Below are 23,522 nucleotides of genomic sequence, written 5' to 3'. Positions count from 1 at the left end.
CCAGACACCAGAACAGACGTCTCTCCTGTCCCCTGTCACCAGAGAGCTTGGTCCCTCTTGAGCCCTGCAGGACAGGTCTCACTGCTCCTGGGCTCACTTGCCAGCATCTAGGATCTGCCTTGCACCCTGGCTTAGAGAGCAAGCACAGCTGCACCGACGGGGCTCCGCACTGGGCCAGGCATGCTGCCAGCATGGAGCAGCTCAGCAGGACAAGGCAGGTGCACAGCAAGAACTACTTTTATTGGAAGAGATTTGCATCTACAAAAAGAGTGAAAAAAACAGGTGTAAAATCCACAGTAAAAAGAAGGGGCACAAAGAGCTGGGTCAGCAAGACAAGGTACCTTCTCCCCGCCCCGAGGAGCAGTCAGGCACTCTGCTCGCAGCCAGACAGCTGGGGTTTGGGATGGGGTCAGAGAGCACCCCAGTTTCAAAGCACCCAACACAAGCAGGATAAGGAAGCTCAGCCTTAACCACACCTTACCACCTTCAAGCCCAGTGGGGCACCTTTCCCTGGAGTACAGCCACATCAGAGCCCCCTCTTAGTGTGACCCTTGGGCCTCCTGAGAAGCGGCCTGGCAGCCCCCAAGGTGAATTGCTGCTGTGGCCAGCCAGCTTGGGCTGCTTGCTCCCCTCTCCCCTTGCCCAGGCACTTCATCTGCTCCCAGAGCACCCTGCCCCCTCACTGGGGCCACTGCCCCAGCCCCTCCACCCTGCACACACAGCCCCAGCATCCTACATCCCACACACCAGCACCACCAAGGGCCACCCACTCACTGTAGGAAGAGGTACAACATCCCCCTTACCCTAGCACCCCAGCCCAAGGGCACCCCATTTCTACCCTCCACCTAATAGGTTCCCACCCCAGCACCCCAACAGCAAGCCAACTCTGCCCCAACCTGTCCCAGCAGCCCCTAAAGTGAAGGACATCCCTGCCCTGGGTGGGGGGGACACAAATGCTGGTTTGGAAGTAACGCGGGGGCCTCCAGCCCCGCGCAGCCCCAGGGATCAGGGGTCCCAGAAGTGCAAGAAAGGGAGTTGTGCCACACTAGGAGGGAAGGGGAAAGGGCCTGCTGCCTCATGCTCCTAGCTGGGAAAAATGAAGCTCTTGATTCTGCTGAGAGCCATGGCAGTGTGCAAGGAGCACTGCCTCAGCCCCAGGGGGTCCAGCCAGTCCTTGCGGTTGGGGGCTGCATCCCACGTGGGCCCCGCACCGGCTGAGCAGGCATGGCAATGGAGTGACAGAGGAGCTGGGAGCACAGCGAGTCCGAAGGGGCCAAGCTGGCCAGGGGCTGCGGCAGGAGTGGTACGGTTAGATCTCTCACAGGTGGTGGGTAGTCTCCGGAAGGGGCCTTGCGGGGGACTCCTGTTTTGGGCTATATCAGGCGCCTTTGGGTAGGACAGAGCCGTCATCACGCTGCCCCACAGGTAGAGTGCAGTTGCTGTGACACCCCCGCGACGCGGCTCCTTGGTTGTCTCGTTCTCCCCCAGGCAACGGGTGCTGCTGGCTGGAGAGATGTCAGGCAGCTCAGGCTGGGGCTGGTCAGGGGCTGGGGCTGGCTGGGCATCCACCTGGCAGCTGCCCTCCTCGAGGAACAGTGCGGGCCGGGGGGCTGCAGGGCTGATGCTCCTCATGCACACAGACCGGTGCACCACAGTGACAGAGGCGAACACGGCGGCAAAACCAGTCAGGTACACCACGCCCAGGAGGCAGGCCAGCTGCAGAGAAGCTAATGGTTAGCCCAGAACCCCCAGCAGCCCCCCCAGCCAGCTGTGACCCAGCAGGACCACGCATCGACCCAGCAGCCATGACAGCAAATGGCACGACCAGCAACAGGACCGGATGCCGGGGTGCAGGCAGCCACGCTGCTAACAGCGCGTGGCACGCAGCCCGTTCGAAGCAGGGCCTAAATACCACAAACCAAAGTGCCCCAGCTAAAACCTAACAGCCCCAGTTTAAATCCCCAGCCAGCACCCAGTTCCCTTCATGCAACCACCATGACTTGCGGGGCTGCGGTCCAGCACAGGGCACAGACTAACCCAGCACCAGGCTGCAGTGTCTCAAGCAGCACAGCTGCAACTCAGCATCTTCTGACAGCTTCCCTTTTCAAGAGGGAATAAACCAAGCTGCTGCTCCCAGTAGAAAAGAGGGTCCTGCTCCAAACCCACAGCCTGCTGGGCCCCACATTCTTGCAAGTAGCTGCTGCCCCATGCCTTTACCTTCACCACTTGCTGGTAGAACTGGCCCAGCACGTGCTGCCACACGGACTGCTCCAAGAGGACACACAGATCCGTGTAGGTAAACCAGCCACGCCACATGCCCTGCTTTTCTGCCACACTGCAGGGAAAAAAGGGAACGGTCAATGTGGCATGGGCCTTCTCCACTGAAGAAGCTTCAGCCGAGGTGGGCTCAGAGAACACCCTGCTCAAGGACTATAGAAGGGAGCTGCAGAGCCTAGCAAAGGCTCACGGGTACCCCAACCTCTTATTTCACTGCAGCAGGGCAAGCTCTGAACAGGGGCAGAGCCAGGGCTGCAGCGTGGGTGAAAGGCTCACCCCCACCCCACACACCTACCGTCCTTCCAGCCAGCTCAGCACTTCAAACAGCTCCCGGGGGTCTGTGTAGAGACTCCAGTCCTGTGGGGACAGCAGTGAAAGGTCAGGGCAGGCCACCCAGCACCCAGACACATCCTTCTCCATCCCTTCATGGGAGTACATTGGGGAAAAGCAGAAATCCAAACTCCCCTTAACACATCCTTTCCCCCGCTCTGAGAAACAGCTGGCCGCAGTGACAGCCCCACTTACAATGGCGCTCAGGAAGTTCATCTCCAGTGTGTTCATGGTCTGGACGTCCACCTTCCCTGCGGCTCCCCACTCGTCGTTGAACACCTCCTCCTCCTCACCCTCATCATACAGGTACTTACTAGCAACCATCTAAAAGCAGCAAAAAGGACAGGACCTCAGTCCCCCCTGCACTCCTCCAGGCCTCCCTCCAACCCAGTGACTCCCCCAGCCCACACTGCTCACCATGGAGATCAGGAAGAGGTCTGAAGATGAGATCTGCTGGAGGTATTCAGGATTCCGGTGCCGGAGCCTCTCAATGTAAACCAGTGCCAACATCATGGAGCAGGGCGAGATGCAAGCTTCCCTGTGGGACAAAGGCAAGAGCCAACCCAAATGTTATTTGTGTGCTACAAACATCCCAGTCACTACAGCACAACTTGGCTGCTCCCTCCCTATGTAGGCAGTGGGGAGGTTTAGTAAACAGACAGCTAGATACGTCCCAGCCTTGCCAGCTCTGAGCTGGCTGTCCTGAGCTGCAGCAAGAGAAAGTGCAGAGGATGCAGGATGGGGAGCAGAAAGCCCTGACTCCTGTTCCCAGGCACAGTCAGCTCCAAACTAGGCAGCCCTGCCTGCAGCCAGGCACGCTGCCAGGGCTTGGCTGCCAAGAGCAGAGCCAGGTTCAGACTCCCAGTAACAAGAGCACCCCTGTACCCCAGAGAGCAGGACCAACCTGAAGCGGGCCTGGCTGCGTCAGGAAGCCACTGTGCCTGCTGGCCTTGCCACCCGCCCCCAGCTCCTCTTTGACACTAATCAGGCCTAAGCACAAAGCCAGTGCTGGCCCAGGGGACAGCAGTGAGTCATAGGTGAGACCAGAGCTCCCAGTTCTGACACGGGACATGAAGGGACACGTTTTGCTTCTTACCGAGATACATGAGACACATATTTCTTCTGGAGTCTGCGGATAGGGCTGGGAGCCACTTTCTGCAGCAACTCCACAGCAATATCTAGGACAGAAAAGCAGCAAAAGGGGTTAGCTCCATATGGCACAGTCCACCCCCACCCTTCCCTTCTTCCCCACAAGCCCATTGAGTCTTGGTGCTTGCTCAGCCCCTCAAGTTTAATTTAAACTTTGAAGGCAGGACAGGCCTTATCAGAAGTAAGGGAGGAACAAACAAATCGTCAGGAGAGCCAGACCAAAGCAGGAAGAGGATGCGAGTGTCCAAAGCCCAGCGGCAGCGCCAGATCCAGATTAGCATGTCTGCGTCACAGAGAGTTACTAGCAGTCAGCTGCACAGAGAGGCTAATGCCCTCCCCTCACCCTGCAAGACCTCAGGCAGCCCTTCTGGAGGCTTTCTAGGACCTGATGTCAACACCAGGTCTTCCCAGTTCTTTGTTCCCCTCCAACCACCATCCTCCTCCTCCAGAGCTGGTCAACACTGACGCAGCTTCCTCCCCACCACAGCCCTAGAGCCCCCGAGATGATGATGGACAACATATGCATGTGAACAGGAACCTGAAGGCACTAACAGGGCATGGAAGCAGCAACATGGTATAACTGCAGCTCCTCATCTCAGCCTGTTTCTCCCTCACCCGCATACGTGCCTCAGCATTCAAGCACTGCAAAGGCCAGAGACTGGCAAACGGCTTCAGCAGCTCCCGTCTCGCTTCTCAATGCGACAGAACCAGCTGGGAGCATCCCAAACAGCACTACAGGCTGGTGCTTGGCAAGAAGTGTTTGACAGGCAACTCCAGCTCCATTTTGCTGCTGAGCCCTTGGCTGACAGAGTCAAGAGTAGAGCTCATCCCAGCAGCCTCGCATTTCCAGCTCCCAGAGGAAGCACCACCACACAGCCTCTTCTCTCCACATCCCCCCTTTCCATGTCTCTCCAGCAAGAAAGAGAATGGCTGCAGCCCCACAGGAATTACTTGCCTGACAGCAGCCACCAACCTCAGAAACACACTGCTCTAAGGGAGCTTCCCAGGTCATTCAAGCCACACCATAGCCAGGCAGACACAGCTCCAGCCACCCCACCAGCAGCTCCCAGCTTCTCACACTGCTGCTGATCTCTCTGCCCTGCTTGGCCACCCTTGTGCTGAGCAGGGACACACACACCGGCCAACGCAGAGACAGCAGCAGGGCTCTGAGGGATAGAAAGTACATGACATCCCCCCAGGCCTTGTCCCAACACCAAACTTAATCCTTCAGCCCACAAATCCAACCCATGACAATGTGTCCTGCCCTAGAGGACAGAGAGAGCAGCTGATCCCTGTCCCCATATCACAGCCATGACATGGTGAGGGTGGTTATGGTTCTTCCTTTCCAGAAGGAACAAATTTGCTTTTCAGCCAGCCCCACACTGCCTCCTGCAACTGCCCCCCAATGCCAAAGACCTTTTCCAGCTCCTCCTGGTACTCTGGACTCTCCCCACAATTGCCTCTATCTCATCTGAAGAGCAGTGCCATAAACTTGCTGTGTAGCAATGGCACAGCTGGACCAAGACAGATGCCATAGCCCTAGGTCCCATTTTTGACAGCAGCTGGCAAAGGAAGGCTGTAAGAGCATATAAACTCACAGTGATATTCTCTGCATGTCACTCCTGCCCCCAGCTGCTGGAGCTGAGGCATTTCCTGGGTGCAAGGCATTCTTTATAGTTAATAGCCCTCAACTACAAATGCGCCCTTTGAACCTTCAACACTGGTAGTGTCCTGTGGAACAGTCCCATCTCGCACCCAGGTGTGACACCAGCCCCAAACATGAGCCACATGCCTCCCTTGCACCGCCTGTATCAGAATTTGTGACTCCCAGTAGCGCCCAGGCAGCTGGCTACCCTGCCTGGCCCTGCTCCGTCACCATGTGCCCAGCATCCCCCTCCTCACTGAGGTACATCACACAGAGCCTCCTGGCAACTTCAGACTGTTTCCCCAAAACTATCACGAGAGTTCTGAATGCAAGTGTGCTCCCCCGCTGCTTGATGCGCCCTGCAAGCTGCGTAAGCGTGCAGCTAACGGAACTGCTAACGCGACCCCACTGCGAAGGCCCTACAGCAAACCACTGCCTGCCCTTGACTGCTTCTCTCCGCCGTCACCTGCACCAGCTCCTCAGCCTCAACCCAGCTGCATCCTTCTGCTCCCCCAAACACTGCTGAATCAACTGAAAAAAAAAAGAAAAAAAGATATGTGATCCAGACAAACACACAGCAGGAACTCATCCCCTTGGTGCTCGCAACTAGAAGCTAAATGAAGTCTCCAGTACCTTGCAGAGCACAAGCAGTTGTCGAAGACACCTCTCATCAGGGACAGGGACACAGCCTTCACTGCCAAAGAACTCACAAGCAACCTAAAGGAATCTGCACACCAGTGAGGTGCCAAAAATGCAGCAGTGGGCCAGACAGGGCAACAAAACAGAGAACAGGAGCCATGAGGCTCTGGCAAGCTGCCCACTGTGCTGCGCACAGTGAGGAAGGCTGGGCAGGGGTGGGATTTGGCACTGTGGAGGGAGCAGGTGACTTGTTAGTTTCAGCCCCTGGGCTACTTCCAACCCCCTTGACTCAGCATTCCTATCTGGGGACACTCAGCAACCCACCTGCCACAGGGCTGGAGAGATTATCCAGGCTGCAGTCCTTGTCCCAGCCATAATAGAGCCGCTTCCGCACCCTCTCGCCTCAGCTGCTGGTGCCTGGCAGGAACTGCAGGTAGACAGGGGGAATGTCAGAAAAGCCCTGAGCACCGCCCATACTGGGCTCTCCAGCTTGTGGGCACGATGGGCCCGGCAGGGCCCCCAACAGCCCAGCCAGGGGCCCGGGTGTGCGGTCACACAGGTCTCTTCGGGGCCAGGGTTTAACGAGGAAACACCCCGGGGGCCTGCGGAGGTGAGGGGCTGGGGACGGGTTGTGCCGGGGACACCAGGCACCACCAGCGGTACCCCGGGGGCGGCACTCACCGTGAACTCCTGGAAGCCGCTGAGGGAGAATGTGCCCTCCTCGTCCAGCAGCAGCCCGTCCAGCTCCATCCCGCCCGCCCCGGCGGCAGGGGCTGCTGGGTCCCCTCCGCGGATGCCGGGCCGGCTCCGAGGCCGGGTCCCCTCCGGCGGCCGACGGGTGCCGGGCCCGCTCCGAGGGCGTAGGGCCGGTCCCCTCCGGGAGGCTGGGCCGCGCGGAGGCCGGGTGCGGTGACCGGAGCAGCGGCCGAGCCCCGCCGCCCGCTTCCTCTTCCGGCGCAGGGGGCGTGGTCTGAGCCGCGCCTGCGCAGAGCGCTCCGCCGCTCCCGCCCCCGAGGGCGCATGCGCGGCCTGTCCCTCCCCGCCGCGGGGCGGGCTGCGCATGCGCGCGGTGCCAGCGGCCGCCGGTCCCCGTCAGGCGGTGCCGCCCGACCGGGCCGGTGCAGCGCTCGCCGCCCCCCCCGCGCCGGCGGTGACAGCGGCCCCTCCCGCAGCGATGGCGAGCGGCCGCGCCGAGGAGGCGGCAGCGGCGGCGGCAGCGGCGGCCGAGGAGGAGGAAGAGGAGGCGGCAGCGGCGGCGGCGGAGCGGCTGGCGGCGGCACTGCGGCAGCGGCTGCGGGGCTGGGAGGCGGCGTTGGCGGCGGCGCAGCGGCTGCTGGTGTGGGAGAGACCGCTGCACAGCCTGGTCACCGCCGCCGCGCTCGGCGGGGCCCTCTGGTGAGCTGGGGCGGGGGTAGGCCGCGGGGGGGGCGGGCGGCTGTCGGGGTGCTGCTCCCCCGGCCCGTGGCGGGTGTGAGGCCGCTTGTGAGCCTTGGGGGTGGATGGCGATCCCGGCCGAGGTGCCTCCGGGCTGTATTTCTGCACCGAAGCTGTGGGCAGCTTGCGCCCCGTCACGCCGCGGGATGCGCTTCGCCAGGGGTAACCGCGCTGTTTTCCTCAGACGAGCCATAAACAGGCCCCTCCCTGAGGGGAGAAAGCGCCAAGAGCTCGGCAGGATTTGCCCCGCGATAACAAATGCAGCTGGGCCCAACTGGAGGCTCGCCCGGGCACGTTTCTGGATAATTTTTGTAGTCGCGCTTTATCGGTTCACTTCACCCCGTAATCGCGGTCAGTAAGGCCCGTGGCCTCCCGCGGCAGCAGGCTGCGCTGGGGCGTTTTATTTAAGCCCTTCCGCTCCTTGATCTGTTTCTGGAGGGTGCTGAGTTTTGGTGCAAAGGCCGAGGACACTCCCCACTGCGCTGCCTTCCCTTCTCCTCTGCCTCTCGGGCAGGGCAGCAGCATGAGGAGCCGGCAGCATGAGTGGCAGAGCCCAGCTGTGGATAGGAATGAAAAACATCCTGTTTGTTTGTATAAACAGTGAGTCAGTTTTACTAGCAAAAGATGCTCTCAGCCAGCGGCTTTCCCAGCAGAAGAGGTCAAAACTGGCCAGGGAAATAGTTAAACGTTGGTTGCAGATGAAATAGGAAGGGACAGACTCTGAAGTCAGAGAAGGGGAAAGTATGTGAGCAAACAGCCTTTGAAGTCACTCTGAAGAGGCCACTTAAGTTCTGCTCCCTCATCCATATGATTATCAGGGGTGTATGTGGTAGCTGGGTACTTAAATGGTTTTGGACTACTCTACCAGCTGCAAAGGCCTGAAAGCAGAGCTTTGAAGTTAGTGGGAGGGGGAGAGGCGTGCCGTGAGATGGCAGGGGTGGTAGACAATGGTGGCTGACGGACTGTGCGTAAAAAGGTCGAGAAGAACAAAGAGCGCCCAGAATATGGGACGATGGAGAGAGATTTAAATATCATGGAGGGGGAGGAATTATTTATGGTCCCATGGAGGATTCAGCCAGCATCCTTCAGCTGCAATCCGTAAATGAGGTGGAACACGAGGAAATTCTTCCAGAGCTGACTTATTAAGCTACAGAATTGTTGTCCCATGAGAATGGATAAAAAGGTGGTTGTTTAGGTCATTATAGGTCCTGTAAGCCCATGGAAAGCATGCAGCTTTTGTTCTGTGCAGCCCAGTGAGACACCTCACTTCCAAGTCTTCTGCCCCTGCCTGTGGCTTGGTGGGGAGCACAGCCCTTCCCTGCGCTGCACGGCGAGATGCTCTCCGACCCTGATCATTGTTTGGTGCATTTGAGATTAGTTGTTGGCAAATACTTGCTGAAGAGGAGCAAGGTAAAATAGCGGAGTGGCTCTTCCTTCTGGAAAGGAGTTTTTATTAAAGGAGAGAGGGTGAATGCATTTCCCCAGCATTTGTTTCTGGAGTGATGTAAAAACAGATCCTCTGAGCTGGAGGGAAGTGCTGATGCTCTGGCTTGGGGGAAAGGAGGAATGCAGACAGCCGCTGCTGGCACAAGCACCACCCTGGGACTTTTGCTGTTCAGTCTGTATGGAACGGGGAGATAAACTGTCTGGTGGTGGGATTGCGCGTCTTTGTGTGAGTGGTATTGTGTGAGCTGGCGTTTGGCTCAAGCTGACGTGTTGATGAGAATGTGAAAGGTTTTACGATAGTCAAGTGAGCAACTAAACCGTTTAAGTGCTGGGCTCTGATTAAAGGGGAGAGGTTTGTGATAAAAGAGCGGGCATCTAGAAGCAGGTGTGGGATGTGTTTTGGTGCTACCTGCGGGTAACACTGGATCTTGTGATGACAAATAGGACATAAGTTTTCAGCAAACAGTATGATTCTCAAGCAGTCTTCTGCTACAGCAATCTCTACTGGTGTTATCTAGAGCCTCCACCTTGAGGATTCGGAGGGACTTGTGCTCGTACAAGGGAGCATTAGCCTTGTTTTACAACGGAAGGAAGAGCTCAGGAGCAGGGGAGGAGAGCACTGGGAGATGGCAGGTAGTCAGCTGACTGGTGGTGGGCAAAGGCGCCATTTGAGAACGAACGTGCTGTGGTGGGGGTGGGTGTCTGCGGAGTAGAATGCTTGCTGCAGTGGCCAGCAGCAGTTGGATGTTTCTGCTTTGCCGTACACTGAGCCGTATCTGTTTGCTCATCAAGAGCAGTAACTTGCTGCCTTTTTACTGCCTGACAATTTCTCGTTTGATTTCTAGGTTGTTTTCCTCCACTTCCCTGAGACCCCTCTTTCTCCTCAGCATGTCCCTTCTTGGCATCCTCTTGCTGGAGAGGTGGAAGCCCAGGTTCCTGTTTGACTTCTCAGGTATGTGATGAGTAGCACTGTAGCTAGTGACGCAGTTCTGGTGTTACCATCTGCTGGTCTATGGCCGCAGCCGGTCCTTTCCTGGCTCTCTCATAGGTCATGTGTGGTGGGTTGACCCTGGCTGGATGCCATGTGCCCACCAAAGCTGCTCTATCCCTCCCCCTCCTCAGCTGCACAGGGGAGAGGAAATATAACGAAAGGCTCATGGGTTGAGATAAGGACAGGGACATCCCTCTGCAATTACCATCACAGGCAAAGCAGATTCGACTTGGGGAAATTAGTTTAATTTATTAGCGATCAAAATCAGAGTAGGATAACAAGAAAGTAAAAACTAAATCTTAAAACACCTTCCCCCCACCCCTCCCTTCTTCCCAGGTTTAACTTTACTCCCAGTTTCTCCAACTCCTCCCCACCAGCAGCGCAGGGGGATGGGGAATGGGGGTTGCGGTCAGTTCATCACACGTTGTCCCTGCTGCTCCTTCCTCCTCAGGGGTAGGACACTTAACACTCTTCCCCAGCTCCAGTGTAGGGTGCCTCCAATGGGAGACAGTCCTCCATGAACTTCTCCAATGTGAGTCCTTCCCACGGGCTGCAGTTCTTCACAAACTGCTCCAGCGTGGGTCCCCCACGGGGTCACAAGTCCTGCCAGCAAACCTGCTCCAGTGTGGGCTCCTCTCTCCATGGGTCCACAGGTCCTGCCAGGAGCCTGCTCCAGTGTGGGCTTCCCACAGGGTCACAGCCTCCTTTGGGCATCCACCTGCTCTGGCGTGGGGTCCTCCATGGGCTGCAGGTGGATGTCTGCTCCACTGTGGACCTCCATGGGCTGCAGGGGCACAGCCTGCCTCACTATGGTCTTCATCCCAGGCTGCAGGGGAATCTCTGCTCCGGTGCCTGGAGCATCTCCACCCCGTCCTTCACTGACTGCACAGTTGTTGCTCTCGCTTATTCTCACTCCTCTCTTCTGCTACAGTTGCACAGCAGGTTTTTTTCCCCTTCTTAAATAGGTTATCACAGAGGTGCTACCACCGTTGCTGATGGGCTTGGCCTTGGCCAGCAGTGGGTCTGACTTGGAGCTGGGTCTGACTTGGAGCTGGCTGGCATTGGCTCTGTCGGACATGGGGGAAGCTTCTAGCAGCTTTTCACAGAAGCCACCCCTGTAGCCCCCCACTACCAAAACCTTGCCGTGCAAACCCAATACATCATGTAAGCCCTGTTCCTACTGTAACTCCAGGCTTTGGTACTGGTACTGCCTGTTGCCTATTTGTGTTAGCATATTAAGATATACCTCCTGGGCATCCTAATACCCTGGGCATGGGGAAAATTGATCCCAGTGCTGGGAATAGTTCGTTTTGAGAGTGACTAAGGGGGCCCAGCTAGCTTGTCAGGGAAGCTGGTGACAGGGTTGATGCAGTGTTTCTGCTATGTCCTTTCTCTCCTGCAAATGTCGTGGCAAAAAGAGCATTCCAGATCTGAGCATATATGGCCAGCTGAGCTGAGGGAAGGAAACGGGGGTGGGGGGGGTTGAAGCGTATTGGTTTTAGTTAAGTGCAGCATGGGCTCATGCCCTAAAAGAGGCAGAGCAGATGAGAGCCACTTCTCCTTGGGGCAGGTAGCAGAGTGGATGATGAGGTCTGACAGCGGGAACAGTTAGTGTATTGTACCTGTACTGAACAGCATCTGGTCTCCAGCTAATCGGTGAGTCTGATCACTTGGCTTATCTTTCCCATTTCTTGAAGGTTCTTTGCCACAGACACAAAAGCAACAAGAGGAGTAGCCTCATAACAATGATAGGCGTGGATTAGCTGCTGTCTGCTCTGAGTGCCTCCTTCATTGGAATTTATTAAACGACTGGACCCAGACCTGCCTGCTGCATCTACTGCTGCTGTTCAAAGGCAGCTTGGGGCCCTCCATCCTTGCCCACCTACTCTAGGGAGGGTTTCTGAATGAAAGCCCCTCTATGTGTGTGTTTGTAAGGTGCCCTTTATTTGACCTAGAAGGGTACTGACTTAAAGGGTGCTTTCACAGAAGTCCTGATAAGATTAGATCTGTTTCAGCTGTAGTCCTGAAACTGTTTGCTTTGTGTGGTTCAGGTAACTAGGCAGCCAAACTGGACTGGCCAATTTAATTTCCTGCTTATTCGCATTGGTTTTTTAAGGGAATAGTTTAAAGCCAACCCAAAACATCTCACTTGAAACGTGTCCAGAAATGCAAAAGCCTGGTGTCCAATACAGAATGGTGTCATTGACGCAGGTGGGGGTAGAATCACTCAGCAAGTACCAGGCCTGTAAAAGTTGTGTTATCACAGAAGAAAGAGGAAATCCATACTGAGATCAATTTATATGATGCAGAGCAGCGAGGAATAAAAAGAAAAAAACCCAAAAAACAACACACCAGGGTTTAGGCTAATCCTGTGTCATCAGCTCTGCAAGAAGTCAGCGCACATCCTGCTGAGCCGCTCCTCGGTGGTGTTCTTCCCCATATTTCACTCCTTCCTGCTTTGCTGCTGCTGACAGCAAAGAACAGGGACACCTTTCTGATGTGCCTGGTTAGGTCACAGCTCTGATTTTGACATGGTCCACTGGACCGTGTTTCCTCAGCCTCTGCAGGGAAGGAGTGGTGCTCTGCGTTCCTGAGGGGCCTCCTGTTGAATTGGTGCTGCTGAATACTTAGGGATTCTTGTGTGGGTCTCGCTTCCCGTTGAAGCAGAGCTGCAGCTTTGTGGCTTTCCTCCTCAGTGCTTCCTGTAAGCCTTTCCTGGAGCTTTTGGAAGTAGGTCAATACCACACCTTCAAGAGCTGGCACGTATATACACAAACCTCAGCTTGTGGCAGTTCTGTATGTCTCAGGTGACTATAATATCACTTCTGAAGGAATGTTAAAACCTCAGCGTGTATTTTGCAGTTACTCACGCACTGTGATCAGGGACACTAACAGCAGCAAGATGCACAACCTTTTTAGGTCCTGTCAGAACGGACTGCATATTTTCAGCTTCCACGCAGAGTATTTTCTCCATATGTAACCACCTCTACATGGGGTTCCACTTAAGTATTGTTTAAGGACTTAGGAAGAACACTTAGAATCCACTTTCTCCTGAAATGGGATTCAAGTCAGGATGTTTTCTGTACCTTTGTTTGGCAGCTGTGTTTTGGTCAGTGTAGGAGAGTGTGGTATGGAACAGCTCTAACAAAGGCTGCACTCCAGCTGAATGCTGGTACTCCTTAAAAAGGGCCCCCGCTTTCTAGGTGAAGTTTACACACAGATGAAGAATGCCTCTTGGGGAAGTGTTGAAAACCTGTAAGAGCCAAGGAATCCATCAGCAATAATTTGTCAGTACCAACATATAACCTAGACTCTTGCACGGCTGACTGGTCTCCCAGAAGAGTCTGGTGTATGTCAAGTGGTTTGTCTTAACCCACAATCCAGTGTGAAATGCCGACAGCAGGATTTCAGCCAGTTATTGATGATCTGAGGCCAGCTGTGGGTGTCCTGCTTGCTGGTTTAGTTATGCTGGTGCTAGACAGTATTATGGAGTTAAGCCTTACCTAAGTGAACATGTCCTGTCAGAAATGCTCTAGGGTTTTTGTGGTTGGGCTGTTCCTCCAACTGGTGTAAGACTCCAGAGCTTTGGGATGGGCAGCAGGCAGACTACTCCAGGAAGCAAGATACTGTTGATTTTAAAGACAGCTTATGTTTTGCCAGTATAGTTGACATCACGTGAACACTCTGCAGCCTGCTGAAATGTTCTGCACCTCCCCAAAGTGTCTCTGAAACCTTCAGAAGCAGCTGAGGAGAATTGTTTCACTCCCTCTGCTGGCATATTTTGGAGGGCTTGGGTTGCTGCAGCCAGTCGGAGAGGAGTGGGATTCCTGTGCCATGCCGCTTACTGGCACGTCTGTCTAGCAGAGTACGGCGAGCATCCCAGGGCCTGGTTTGGTAGCTGGTACAACCAGTACAGCCAGCCATCCAGATGTCATTTATTTGGTGATTTAGTGCAGGTAACAGATGAGGCTTTGAGATACAGCTGGATTTCTGCCTACTGCGATTAAGCAGCTTTAGATTCCTGAGCACAATAACAAAATACACCAACGGCGGTCGTGCGAGAGAAGCAACCGCCCCGTGGGGGTGGAGCTGGGTCCATAGTACTCACTTTGCACCCCAGCTCCCGTTGTGGTTGTGAGCGGTGCTTGCCAGCTGCCCCAGCCGCCGTGCCCAGCAGCCGTGGGCGGAGGAGCGGATGGGCAGCCCAGTGTGAGGCAGCTGACTCCTCTTGTCAGGCCTGATTACTGGGAATCGCCTCCTCCCCTGGGCGGGTGGGCTCCCGCTCCGCTGCACCGTGCGAGCCGGCTGCGGCGGTGCCTGCAGCGGCAGGAGGGGTCTGACATACTTGGCCCAATGTCCCGTGTCTTGGGAGAACGGTGGCAAGGCTGCTACAAGCTGTTGCTCTCTTCTGCATCTTGAACTGGAGTCTGAAGTCTCACTGGGTGCTGACAGTGACAGATATTCACCTCTTCTGTGCGTTTCCCTCTGAGCTTTGCATCTGGCTGATGACTCCAGGGAGGATTCAAACCCTTTTTTGGTCATGTTGCATTTTTAAGCCTGTTTCCAAGAAGTAGCTTGGACTTTGAACATAAACTCCCTGCCTTTATTTTAGTCCTGTTCACATGGTGACATGCAGTGTGAGGGGTAGGATCCCACTGATTTTTAGAACCTCTTGGCATCAAAGATGTATCTGTCTGTGCTGGTTTTGACTGGGATAGAGTTAATTTTTTCCATATTAGCTTGTATGGGGCTACGTTTTGGATCTGTGCTGGAAACAGTGTTGATAACGCAGAGGTGTTTTCATTATTGCTGAGCAGTGCTTACAGAGCCAAGGCCTTTCCTGCTCCTCACACCACCCCACCAGCGAGTAGGCTGGGGGTGCACAAGAAGTTGGGAGGGGACATAGCGGGGACAGCTGACCAAAGGGACATGCCACACCGTATGATATCACGCTCAGCATATAAAGCTGGGGGAAGGAGAAGGAAGGGGGGGACGTTTGGAGTTATGGCATTTTGTCTTCCCAAGTAACCGTTACACGTGATGGAGCCCTGCTTTCCTGGGGATGACTGAACACTTGCCTGCCCATGGGAAGTGGTGAATGAATTCCTTGTTTTGCCTTGCTTGTGCACGTGGCTTTTGCTTTACCTGTTAAACTGTTTTTGTCCCAACCCATGAGTTTTCTCACTTTCACCCTTCTGATTCTCTCCCCCATCCCACCGAAGGGGAGTGAGCAGGCGGCTGTGTGAGGCTTAGTTGCCGGCTGGGGTTAAACCACGACACTGTCCCTACCAGGTTTAGGACATTAAGCTGACAGGTAGAGGAGGGTAGACCTCAAGGGGCCTTTATGGCATGATAAGGGCATGTTAAACACAGGAAACTTACAAAGACTATGATGCTGCAAGAGCTTTGGTTGAGCCCTGTACATGCCCAGACACTAGTTGGCTAGCCAGCACACCCAAATCCATGGGCAGCCAGGCTCATGAGTGCCAGTTGTCATAGAAATATTTGGGTTTTTTTTTTCCTCTATGTCTCTAAATGCAGAGCATGATCGTATGTGACCTCTGCCATTGAAACACTGCTCCTTCCTTCAGTACTGGATGGAGTAAGTCCCTGTTTGATCATCACTGGGTTGGATGCAGAGAGGAATGGGAGAAGCTTTCCCTTGCTCTTATCCAGACTGCCAGACCTTAAGACTGTAGTTATACCTGTGCCTGGCACAAAGGGCTGTCAGGGGACATAAAAAAGCCCTAAAATTAGATAATTACACACAAGACTGCTATTTGTTACTTAATTCCTTGGGAAAGGATAGAGACAGCAGGGAGATCTCTGGTGTTTGTACACAGCGTCCTGCCAGGGACCGTGGTCTGGGCCAGTTGGTGGGATATACAGCTCAGACCTGGTGTTGCTGTGTGTTGAGCTCCAAGATGGGAGCTGAAGCTTTGCCCAGCTCAGGGACCGTGCTGGCAGCCATCTGTGAATGACAAGGGGTAGGCAGCTGCCCTGGGGATGGCACTACCCAGATGTGTGGGACGCCGGGGCAAGCTGTGACATCCCTGCAGAGGAGAACCCACATGCTAGCGGTGGGGTGCACCTCAGATACGAGTGTCATGCCACATGTGTGTCAACACAGGTTGCAAGGTGTGCTGGGGCACCCTGAGACCAGTGCTCTGGCTGCTCCGAGTCTCCAGGCATGCTTCACTGAGGCCTGCACAGCTCAGACTCTAAGCCAGTGATTCCTGCTTGCATGACAGCACGAAGAAGGTCCCCAGGGTGCATCCCTAGCTAAAGATGACACAGCTCCAGCTCTCTGCTCTGCTCAAGTGGTAAAAATGTCGGGTTGTATTTTTCACTTGGCTGACTAATTTGCTGTGTTCTCTCTACAGCACAGTTATCAGAGGAGCCGGGAGGGGACAGGTAAGCTCACTGATGTGTTCCTTGGTGAGAGGGGAGAGTGGGCAAGCCTTAATTTAGTGTGGTGATCTCACCTGCCCTTTTTGCTGTTGTCGATAGACTGTACGGCTCCTGCTGTGAAACTTTGATAGCAGTTTCTCCTGCGCTGGGATCTGCTTAGCAGCTCAGGAGCCACAGTTTGAGACTCTGGGGAAAGCTAATGTTCTTTCAGTAGCAATAAAGCTCAAGTGCTTCTGATGTTAGCAACTCTCGAGTTTCTTCCCTGATCTATCCTGGACTATTTTACAAATACTCCAGAGAGAAGGAAGTCCCCAAGACTGACTTTTGCAGGCCGTATGGGCTGTCTGTGGTGGCATAGCTTGCGTCCCATGCTTGGCCGTGGTTATAGGTCTGAGCACAACACTCTGGCTATCTCGGACTTGGTGCCAGAGGAAGCCACGTAACTAGTTCCACCTCCAGTGCTTCTTGTCTGTGTGGCTTTGAGTAAACTGCTTTGCATCTTGGGGCTGTGCATGGGGATGCTGTGGCATGGTGTCTGCTGCTACTGCTGCATGGCTCGGGTGTCTCGTGGCCCTCTTCCTGATTAAAGGAAAAAAGTATCTTCAAATCAAGCGTCTTCCATAGTTCAGTTGAAGATGCAGTCAGTATTGTCAAGCCTTTGGTAGGGATCTCCACTTCCCAGTGCAGCTGTTCCCCCTCCAACAAAAAAGACTGTGTTCAAAGATTGTCTTCTTGCTCTTGTCTGTCTCTAGTGAGGGGGTAACTTCAGGGGCACAACCTCACCTGCTCAGTGTCCCTGAGCTGTGCCACTGTCTGGCAGAGAGCTGGGTCACCTTCAGGCTGTACCTGCAGGAACTGCTACAGTACAAGAGGCAAAATCCTGCCAAGGTAAGCTGGAGATACCTACTCTTCTGTGCAGGGGCTTTGCTTTCCATTACTAGTGGCCCAGGAGATAGAATAATGATGTCAAATCAATATTTTTACATTTGCTATCCCTGTTTTACATTTGCTGTTCATTCCTTTCAGACTTTGTGCCAGGGGAAGCTTAAATAATGAGCAATTTGCTTCCAGTATTTGTAGGCTGGAGCTGAACTTAACCCCTTCTGTGAATGACTAGCTAGACTTAGTTTTATTTCTTAGCGTGCAAAGGAAGCTCTTAGATTGGGAGTGGGTAGAAAAAAGGGGAGCCTACAGTCTCTGCCCCTTTCACAGGCTCCAGTCTTAAGCTGGTCCTACCTATTTCGCTAGCCAAGGTTGTAGCTAGCCAAGTCCAAATGCAGCAGTGTTTCTGAGTGCATGGAAGCTTGTCATTAACCGTGTTCTGATGGCTGTGACGTGTGTTGTTTGGAAAGGATTTGTAGACAGGAGTTGCCTTAGCATCACAAAAAATAGGACATACCAGCTACTGGGATTCTATCAGGCCTCCTGGGGTCCAGTGTGCCAAAAGGAGTGGGTTTCTGTCACTGCTGTTTACTCCTCCTCTGTTAAAACACTGCCCCAACTACAGAGAGTAGGAGACCAGGACCAAGATGCTCATAAAGCGTGAATTCATTGGGAGCAGAGCCCTTAGAGGGCCCTAGCTTTTGTAGACCCTTTCCATTATGAACGAAACTCTTCATTGCTGAATGTAGTTGGTATTTGAACCCGTGCCCTGGCTTGCAAGGGTGTCTGTTCTCATTTCTCCCCCTCCCCAGGAGAACGCAGGACAAGCCATCAGGGCTGCACCATTATACTTCCAGTTTTTCCAGAGGAGGAAGGTCCTGGTCTGGTGGGAGCGTGGATTCTGCTAATGCTTCTGCCAGCTGGTTTATGGCGTAGCAGTGGCACAGCATCTGGTGACTCTCTAACAGGCTCCTGTCTCTGACAGTACGGGCCTCTCTTAAAGTGCTGAGCTCTGCAGGAGAGATGTACTCTGAAATGGCCGTTTGCAATATCCCATCCTAGCCTCAGGGAACATCATTTACTTCATAAAGAACTGTCCAATAAAGTTTTTATTCATTTTATTGGGGTGTTGGGTTACCTTGGGCTTCCTGTGCTTGAACCTCTAATGCTTACAGCTTACAGGTGATTGTCAGCATCTGAATGTACTCAGTGCAAAGCTGGTGTACTGACTTTGGTAGGAGCATCCCTCATTTTGCTCTAATTGGGTTTCCTGCACTGGTTGCATAGATGTATCTCTGCCTCTTGTCACTTCTGTTTGTTCCCCTCTCTTCCTTCAGTTCTGCATGAGTGTCTGTTCAGGCTGCCTGATTCTGGCTGTAGTTGGACACTATGTTCCAGGCATAATGATCTCCTACATCATTTGTGAGTATAAGCAGCTCCCTTGTCTGACTTAAGCTGAAACATGACAGAACTGTGCTATTGATACGCTGGTAGAAGCATATTTGTGATTTTCTTGAGGGGATCTGTGCTAGATTATTAATCAATACAGGCAATGTGCGCCGGGAAGTCTCTTGCTTTAAGTGTGTGCATGCAGTACAACTGCGAAGTCAGGAGAGGGAGCCGTCGGTAAAACATTGCTTTCCTCTTCTACCCGCGCCTGGGGCTGTGCTGGTGAGGTGCCAGAGAAGCAGAAAGCTGCAGTCTCTCAGTTCCTAGAGTGGGCAAATCCATATCGAGACCATTGTTGAAGAAGCTGCATGTATAGTAAATAAGACCTTTTTCACTGCATCGTGAGTCCCTGCTAACTCTGAAGACTGTTCAGGTGGTCTGCTGCTAGCACATCTAATATGAGCTCTATGCTGCTACCCATATGAAAGTTTTGGTGATTTTTAGTTTTAATAACCTCATTTCAGGGCTTCTATTGCATGTTGGGGCTGGGGTGCAGAGGCTGAAGAGGAGGGCTTATGCTTCATCGTAACATAAATCCATATCCTAACAGAAATCTGTTAGGAAAACCTGGTTAATCAAGCAGCTTTGGAATGAGTAAGAGTAGCCACGGGTGAGGATTTTAGGCAGAGTCAGATGGGAAAGCAAATGCCATTCAACTGCGCTTCCCTTGATGCAGAGTTTCACGCTGGCGCCTCGTAAAGGGCTGGGTTGTGCTTGGTCTGTGTCTCACACTCCCTGTGTCCTGTGTTCACAGTGCTCAGCATTCTGCTCTGGCCTCTGGTAGTCTACCACGAGCTGATCCAGAGGATGTACACGCGTTTGGAGCCTGTCCTGATGAAACTGGACTACAGTATGAAGGCAGAGACGCTGCACCACAAGCATGAGAAGAAGAGTAAGGACCCAACTTCACTCTGACTTTTTCGGGTGCCGTACTTTGCCCTAGCAAAGGGACAATGGGAGAGCAGGTCTGCCAACACTGTGTGGTGAAAGGCTGCAGCGTAGCAGGGGAAGACAGGCTGAAACTTGAGGGTTATGGGGAGAGCAACTGGGCAAGCGATCCTGGGAATAGCAAATGAGAGCAATGGATTACAGTTGTCTCTGGGAACCTTGGGCGTCTGGGAAACCTCTGCAGTTTCACAGGGTAGTAGAAGTAGTGGGAAAGTGATGTATAAAGGCATAAAATTCCTTCAGTCTCGTGTAAAGCCTTTCTTCTCTTTCGTGTAGAGCGACAAGGGAAGAGTGAGCCTGCAGCAGGTGATGAGCCAACAGCAGAGACGGAGAGTGAGAGTGAGGCAGAGCTGTCGGGCTTCTCCCCAGTGGTAAGAGCACAAAGACCTGTGCAGGAACCTGTCCCTCCTCTCTGGCTTGTAGCAGCTTGAGAGCCAAGGGTTGGTCTGAGGACAGCTGAATTGGTAATGAACAGCAGAGCAACGAGTCACTTCTTTGCAGAATCCCAAGGGGAGAAGGGTATTAGTCTGATGAAGGCTGTTGTCTCCAATCTGGGTATTGAAAATTCAGTGCCACAGGGCTGGAGTTGCAGTAGCAGGACAAGGTGAGCCGTGCTCCAGCCTCCCGCTGACCTGTGGAATTGCTTTGATGGTTATGCTTCATGCTCAGAGGCTGTGAGTGTCTCCTAAAGAAATCAGCTCTCCTGGTGTAATGTGGAGAGGCTCCTCACCACTGGAAAAGGGAGATGAGCAGCACTGGTGTCTCTTACACAGGTCTCTGCTCTCAGTCAGACTGGATGCGACCTTTCTATATGTGCACCACAGAAGCAGACCAAGTGTCTTCCTTTACAGGAGCTCTGGGCATGTAGCTGGGCTGTGAGATGGGAAGCTGCAGCTTCCAAAGGAATGCAGATTCTTGAACCGCTGCTACTTGTAGGAGGCTTCACTGGGCCCAGCATGAATGCAAAAGGGAAGGGGTGTTTTGCTCCTTGGTGATCCCAGGAGAAGAAAGAGGATCAAAGCCTTCTGAGACTCCTACCGGCTGATCCTGTCTTGTGCTGTCTCTTAACGGGTTCTTCAACTGAGGGCAGGCAGAGCTTCAGGCAGTGAATTATTGCAGGAAAGCCAGTGAGCTGGGACTGTCCTTCCCTGCAGTGCAATGAGCGCTTTGCTGGCCCCCTCCTGCTTTCATACTGTCCCCGTGCAGTCTCTCCAGCAAAGGACTTGTGCCTGGAAGCTCTGGTTTGTGCGGAGGTGCCCGTAGGCAGCACTGGTAGTCAGACGCCCAGGAATTTGTCACTCTGCCTTCATCCCATGCAGGTGGATGTGAAAAAGACTGCCCTGGCACTGTCAATCACAGATTCTGAGCTCTCTGATGAGGAGGCTTCCATCCTGGAGAGTGGAGGCTTTTCCGTCTCAAGGGCTACCACCCCACAGCTGACGGACGTTTCTGAAGGTATGTGATGGGACACTTTGCTGCCTTCCTGACCCTGAGTGTTTTGTCCCAGAAAAACTGTCCCTCCAAGCACAGGGAGAGAACCTAGCTATTTGCAGGGAGAAGAGCATTAAAAGGAGGAAGCAGTAATAGCAGCGCAGCATGCTCTGGCTTCATGGCCGGTCGTGAGCTGGTCCTGAGTGGACGTCTGCCTCTGATTACTGCTCCACAAGACCATGTTCTCTTGTGACTCCAGGAAGGGAGCAAGGCCATCCACAAAGTCCCTCAGAAATAATTGTATGGTATAGTCACACGCCCCATATATGATGCTGGGTCAAACAGGCTGGACGCCCCACCCTGTCAGACTTACCAGCTCAGAGAAAGACCGGTTAGTGGTGAGGAACGTGAAGGTAACCACTGGGATGTGGTCACTTGACGCGCAAGTGACGCGCTGTAAGCACAATTTCCGTGACCCTGTGGGTTTTAGTGGAGGGCTGTAGATGCAGAGAGCATGAGCTGGAGAAGGAAGTCCTCTCTGAGCACTGAGCACGTAGGACAGGATGAGAAAAGGGACACTCCACGTTGAGTTGTGCCACTGGGAGAAGGGAGTAACTGCAGACCTCTTCCTGCTGTGCTTGCAGAGCTGGGAGGATGTCCAAAAGCAAGCCCTGGTGTGTCAGCTGGGGGGAGGTAGCAGTGCCCTGGGTGGAGGTGAGGGGACCTGTGCCTTAATGCTGGTGCCTTTCAGACCTGGATCAGCAGAGCCTGCACAGCGAGCCAGAGGAGTCGTTTTCCAAGGACCTGGCAGAGTTTCCCTCCGTGGAAGAATATCATTCCAGAGACCTGGGACCACAGAGCGATGAAGACGCGTTTGGTGTGCCTCTGGGTCCTGAGCTTGCCCACGCTGCCCGTGAGCTGGACTCAGCAGAGAAGGAGGCCGCGGACTCTGACCTCTCCATCCTTCGCCTAGCGTCTCCTCTCCATTTTGTAAATACGCACTTCAATGGGAGCGGGCAAGCGGCAGGAGGCAACGCAGAGCCAAAGACTGTCCCTGCCCCGGGCCTGGGCATCTGCATTGACACGCTGAGCGAGGAGATCGTCACCACTGCCATTACCACGGCGGTGCAGAACACCCTCTCTGCCCTGCTGCAGTCCTCAGAGGCCAGCGAGGGGCCTTCCCTCTCCGAGTTCCTCCCCACCGAGCCGGAAGAGAAACTGAGCTTCCAAGCACAGCTGTCAGAGAGCGAAGTGGTGGAGACAGAGACAGCAGCTTCACCAGAGGATGAGGAGGAGGCAGATGACTTTGAGCTACTGGATCAGGGGGAGCTGGAGCAAATGGATGTAGAGCTGGCGCTCGGGGAGGAGCAGGAGGCACAAGAGTCTGCTGCCGCTCCGGCCGCTCCGGCTCCCCCCTCTCCCACGCTTGCTGAGCTGCCAAAGCAGGGAGTTGAGGAGGAGGAGGCAGTGATGACAGCAGCATCTATGTCTTAGGTCTTCTTCACGCACCCCCTTTTTCTCCATCATCACTGGAAAAAAGGAAGAACTCACACGGTGAACGTGCAGTGGGGTTTTTAGATGTTTGTGTTGACTGGGATGGAAATGCGTCAGTGTTCATGTGCTGTGTCTGGAATAACGAATCCTTTCCATCCTTCTAGAGCCCGGCCTGCGCTGGCTGAGCGGGAGACGCCCCTGCCCTGCAGCTGGGGAGGAGCCGGCTCCTGGAAGCCTTACGCCACAATCGAAACACCAACCCCAGCAAACGCTTCCTAGTAATGGTGCAGTATTTTGGTCTGTCTTCTGTTTGTCTTTCGTTTTGCACGCAGAGTACCGAGCTAGCTGTAGCTGCTGCTAATGCCCACATCCCCAGTAGGACATATGCAACCTTATCTTATTTGGGTTTTTAAACAGCTAAAAGTGTAAATAATTTTAACTTTCATTGGTTTCGTTTGGGGGGAGGGATGGGGTGCGCAGTCAAACGTGGCTCTCTGGGGCTAGGGGAGGGAAAGGGGTCTTTAGAGGGGAGGGTGGCAGTAAGGGGACAAAAGCAGACGGGCGCTGCGCAGCGAGGAGACCCCTTCCGCCAGCCGTCACCATCTCACGTCGCTGCTGGAGCAGGCTCTCGGGCCGTACCTGGTCTTTCCCCCCTCTGTCTGAGTTCTGCAACCGGGGGGGCTGTGGAGTTCTTGTGCAATCAATGAAGTTCGCTCCTGGCCCTGTTCAGTGCTCCCGTTTCTTCCCGCCGTCCTCGCCCTTTCTGTGCTCGGTCCGGGCATCGCGGCGTGGCACCTGGAGCCTTCCGAGTGGCTTGAAGAGGACCGGGCGCGGTGTCACACGGCGGCGGGGCGGTGTTCGTGTCTCCCTTGGGGCCGGGGAGGGCGGGCCGGTCTGGGGCCGGGGGGAGGAGGCGGGACGGACACCCCGAGCTCCGGCTGCCGCCTCTTGCCGAGGCCCGGGCTGGCAGGGCAGGGCTCTGCTCGCCTCTGGCCC

General features: G+C 54.3%; 2 protein-coding genes across 3 annotated transcripts; one reads left to right on the top strand and one right to left on the bottom strand.

Moving 5' to 3' along the window:
- Positions 1–271: 271 nt before the first annotated feature.
- Positions 272–6,988, bottom strand: CNPPD1 (cyclin Pas1/PHO80 domain containing 1). Its single transcript, XM_068407598.1, is given in 8 exon segments — positions 272–1,716; positions 2,218–2,335; positions 2,573–2,634; positions 2,803–2,931; positions 3,025–3,145; positions 3,704–3,785; positions 6,365–6,467; positions 6,722–6,988. Coding segments are annotated over 8 exon segments (1,317 nt in total). The 5' UTR covers positions 6,791–6,988; the 3' UTR covers positions 272–1,083.
- A 177-nt stretch (positions 6,989–7,165) lies between these two features.
- On the top strand, positions 7,166–22,816 carry RETREG2 (reticulophagy regulator family member 2). Of its 2 annotated transcripts, XR_011048792.1 has the most exons (10): positions 7,166–7,435; positions 9,766–9,872; positions 16,295–16,325; positions 17,075–17,210; positions 18,542–18,626; positions 19,408–19,545; positions 19,878–19,972; positions 20,921–21,056; positions 21,784–22,586; positions 22,691–22,816. XR_011048792.1 is itself a non-coding variant. In XM_068408198.1 (9 exons), the coding sequence occupies exons 1-9, from the start codon at positions 7,215–7,217 to the stop codon at positions 22,524–22,526; spliced, it is 1,692 nt and encodes a 563-aa protein (XP_068264299.1). In that variant the 5' UTR covers positions 7,167–7,214; the 3' UTR covers positions 22,527–22,816. The 2 variants fall into 2 exon arrangements, 1 of the variants encoding a protein (XP_068264299.1); XM_068408198.1 differs by having other exon boundaries at positions 7,167–7,435; positions 21,784–22,816.
- The last annotated feature ends 706 nt before the right edge of the window (positions 22,817–23,522 follow it).

Source organism: Nyctibius grandis, chromosome 9, assembly GCF_013368605.1.
Source record: "Nyctibius grandis isolate bNycGra1 chromosome 9, bNycGra1.pri, whole genome shotgun sequence".
In the NCBI taxonomy this organism is placed as follows: domain Eukaryota; kingdom Metazoa; phylum Chordata; class Aves; order Nyctibiiformes; family Nyctibiidae; genus Nyctibius; species Nyctibius grandis.
Note: the sequence above shows the minus strand (reverse complement) of the source record. Positions and strands in the feature narration are given on the sequence as shown.

What these genes read in the sequence shown, in the direction of transcription:
- RETREG2 (XM_068408198.1), top strand. Translation starts at nt 7,215, where the DNA reads ATGGCGAGCGGCCGCGCCGAGGAGGCGGCAGCGGCGGCGGCAGCGGCG. An exon ending in GTTCCTGTTTGACTTCTCAG is followed by an intron (nt 9,873 to 16,294) that starts GTATGTGATGAG and finishes TTCTCTCTACAG; the next exon opens with CACAGTTATCAGAGGAGCCG. An exon ending in AATGATCTCCTACATCATTT is followed by an intron (nt 18,627 to 19,407) that starts GTGAGTATAAGC and finishes CTGTGTTCACAG; the next exon opens with TGCTCAGCATTCTGCTCTGG.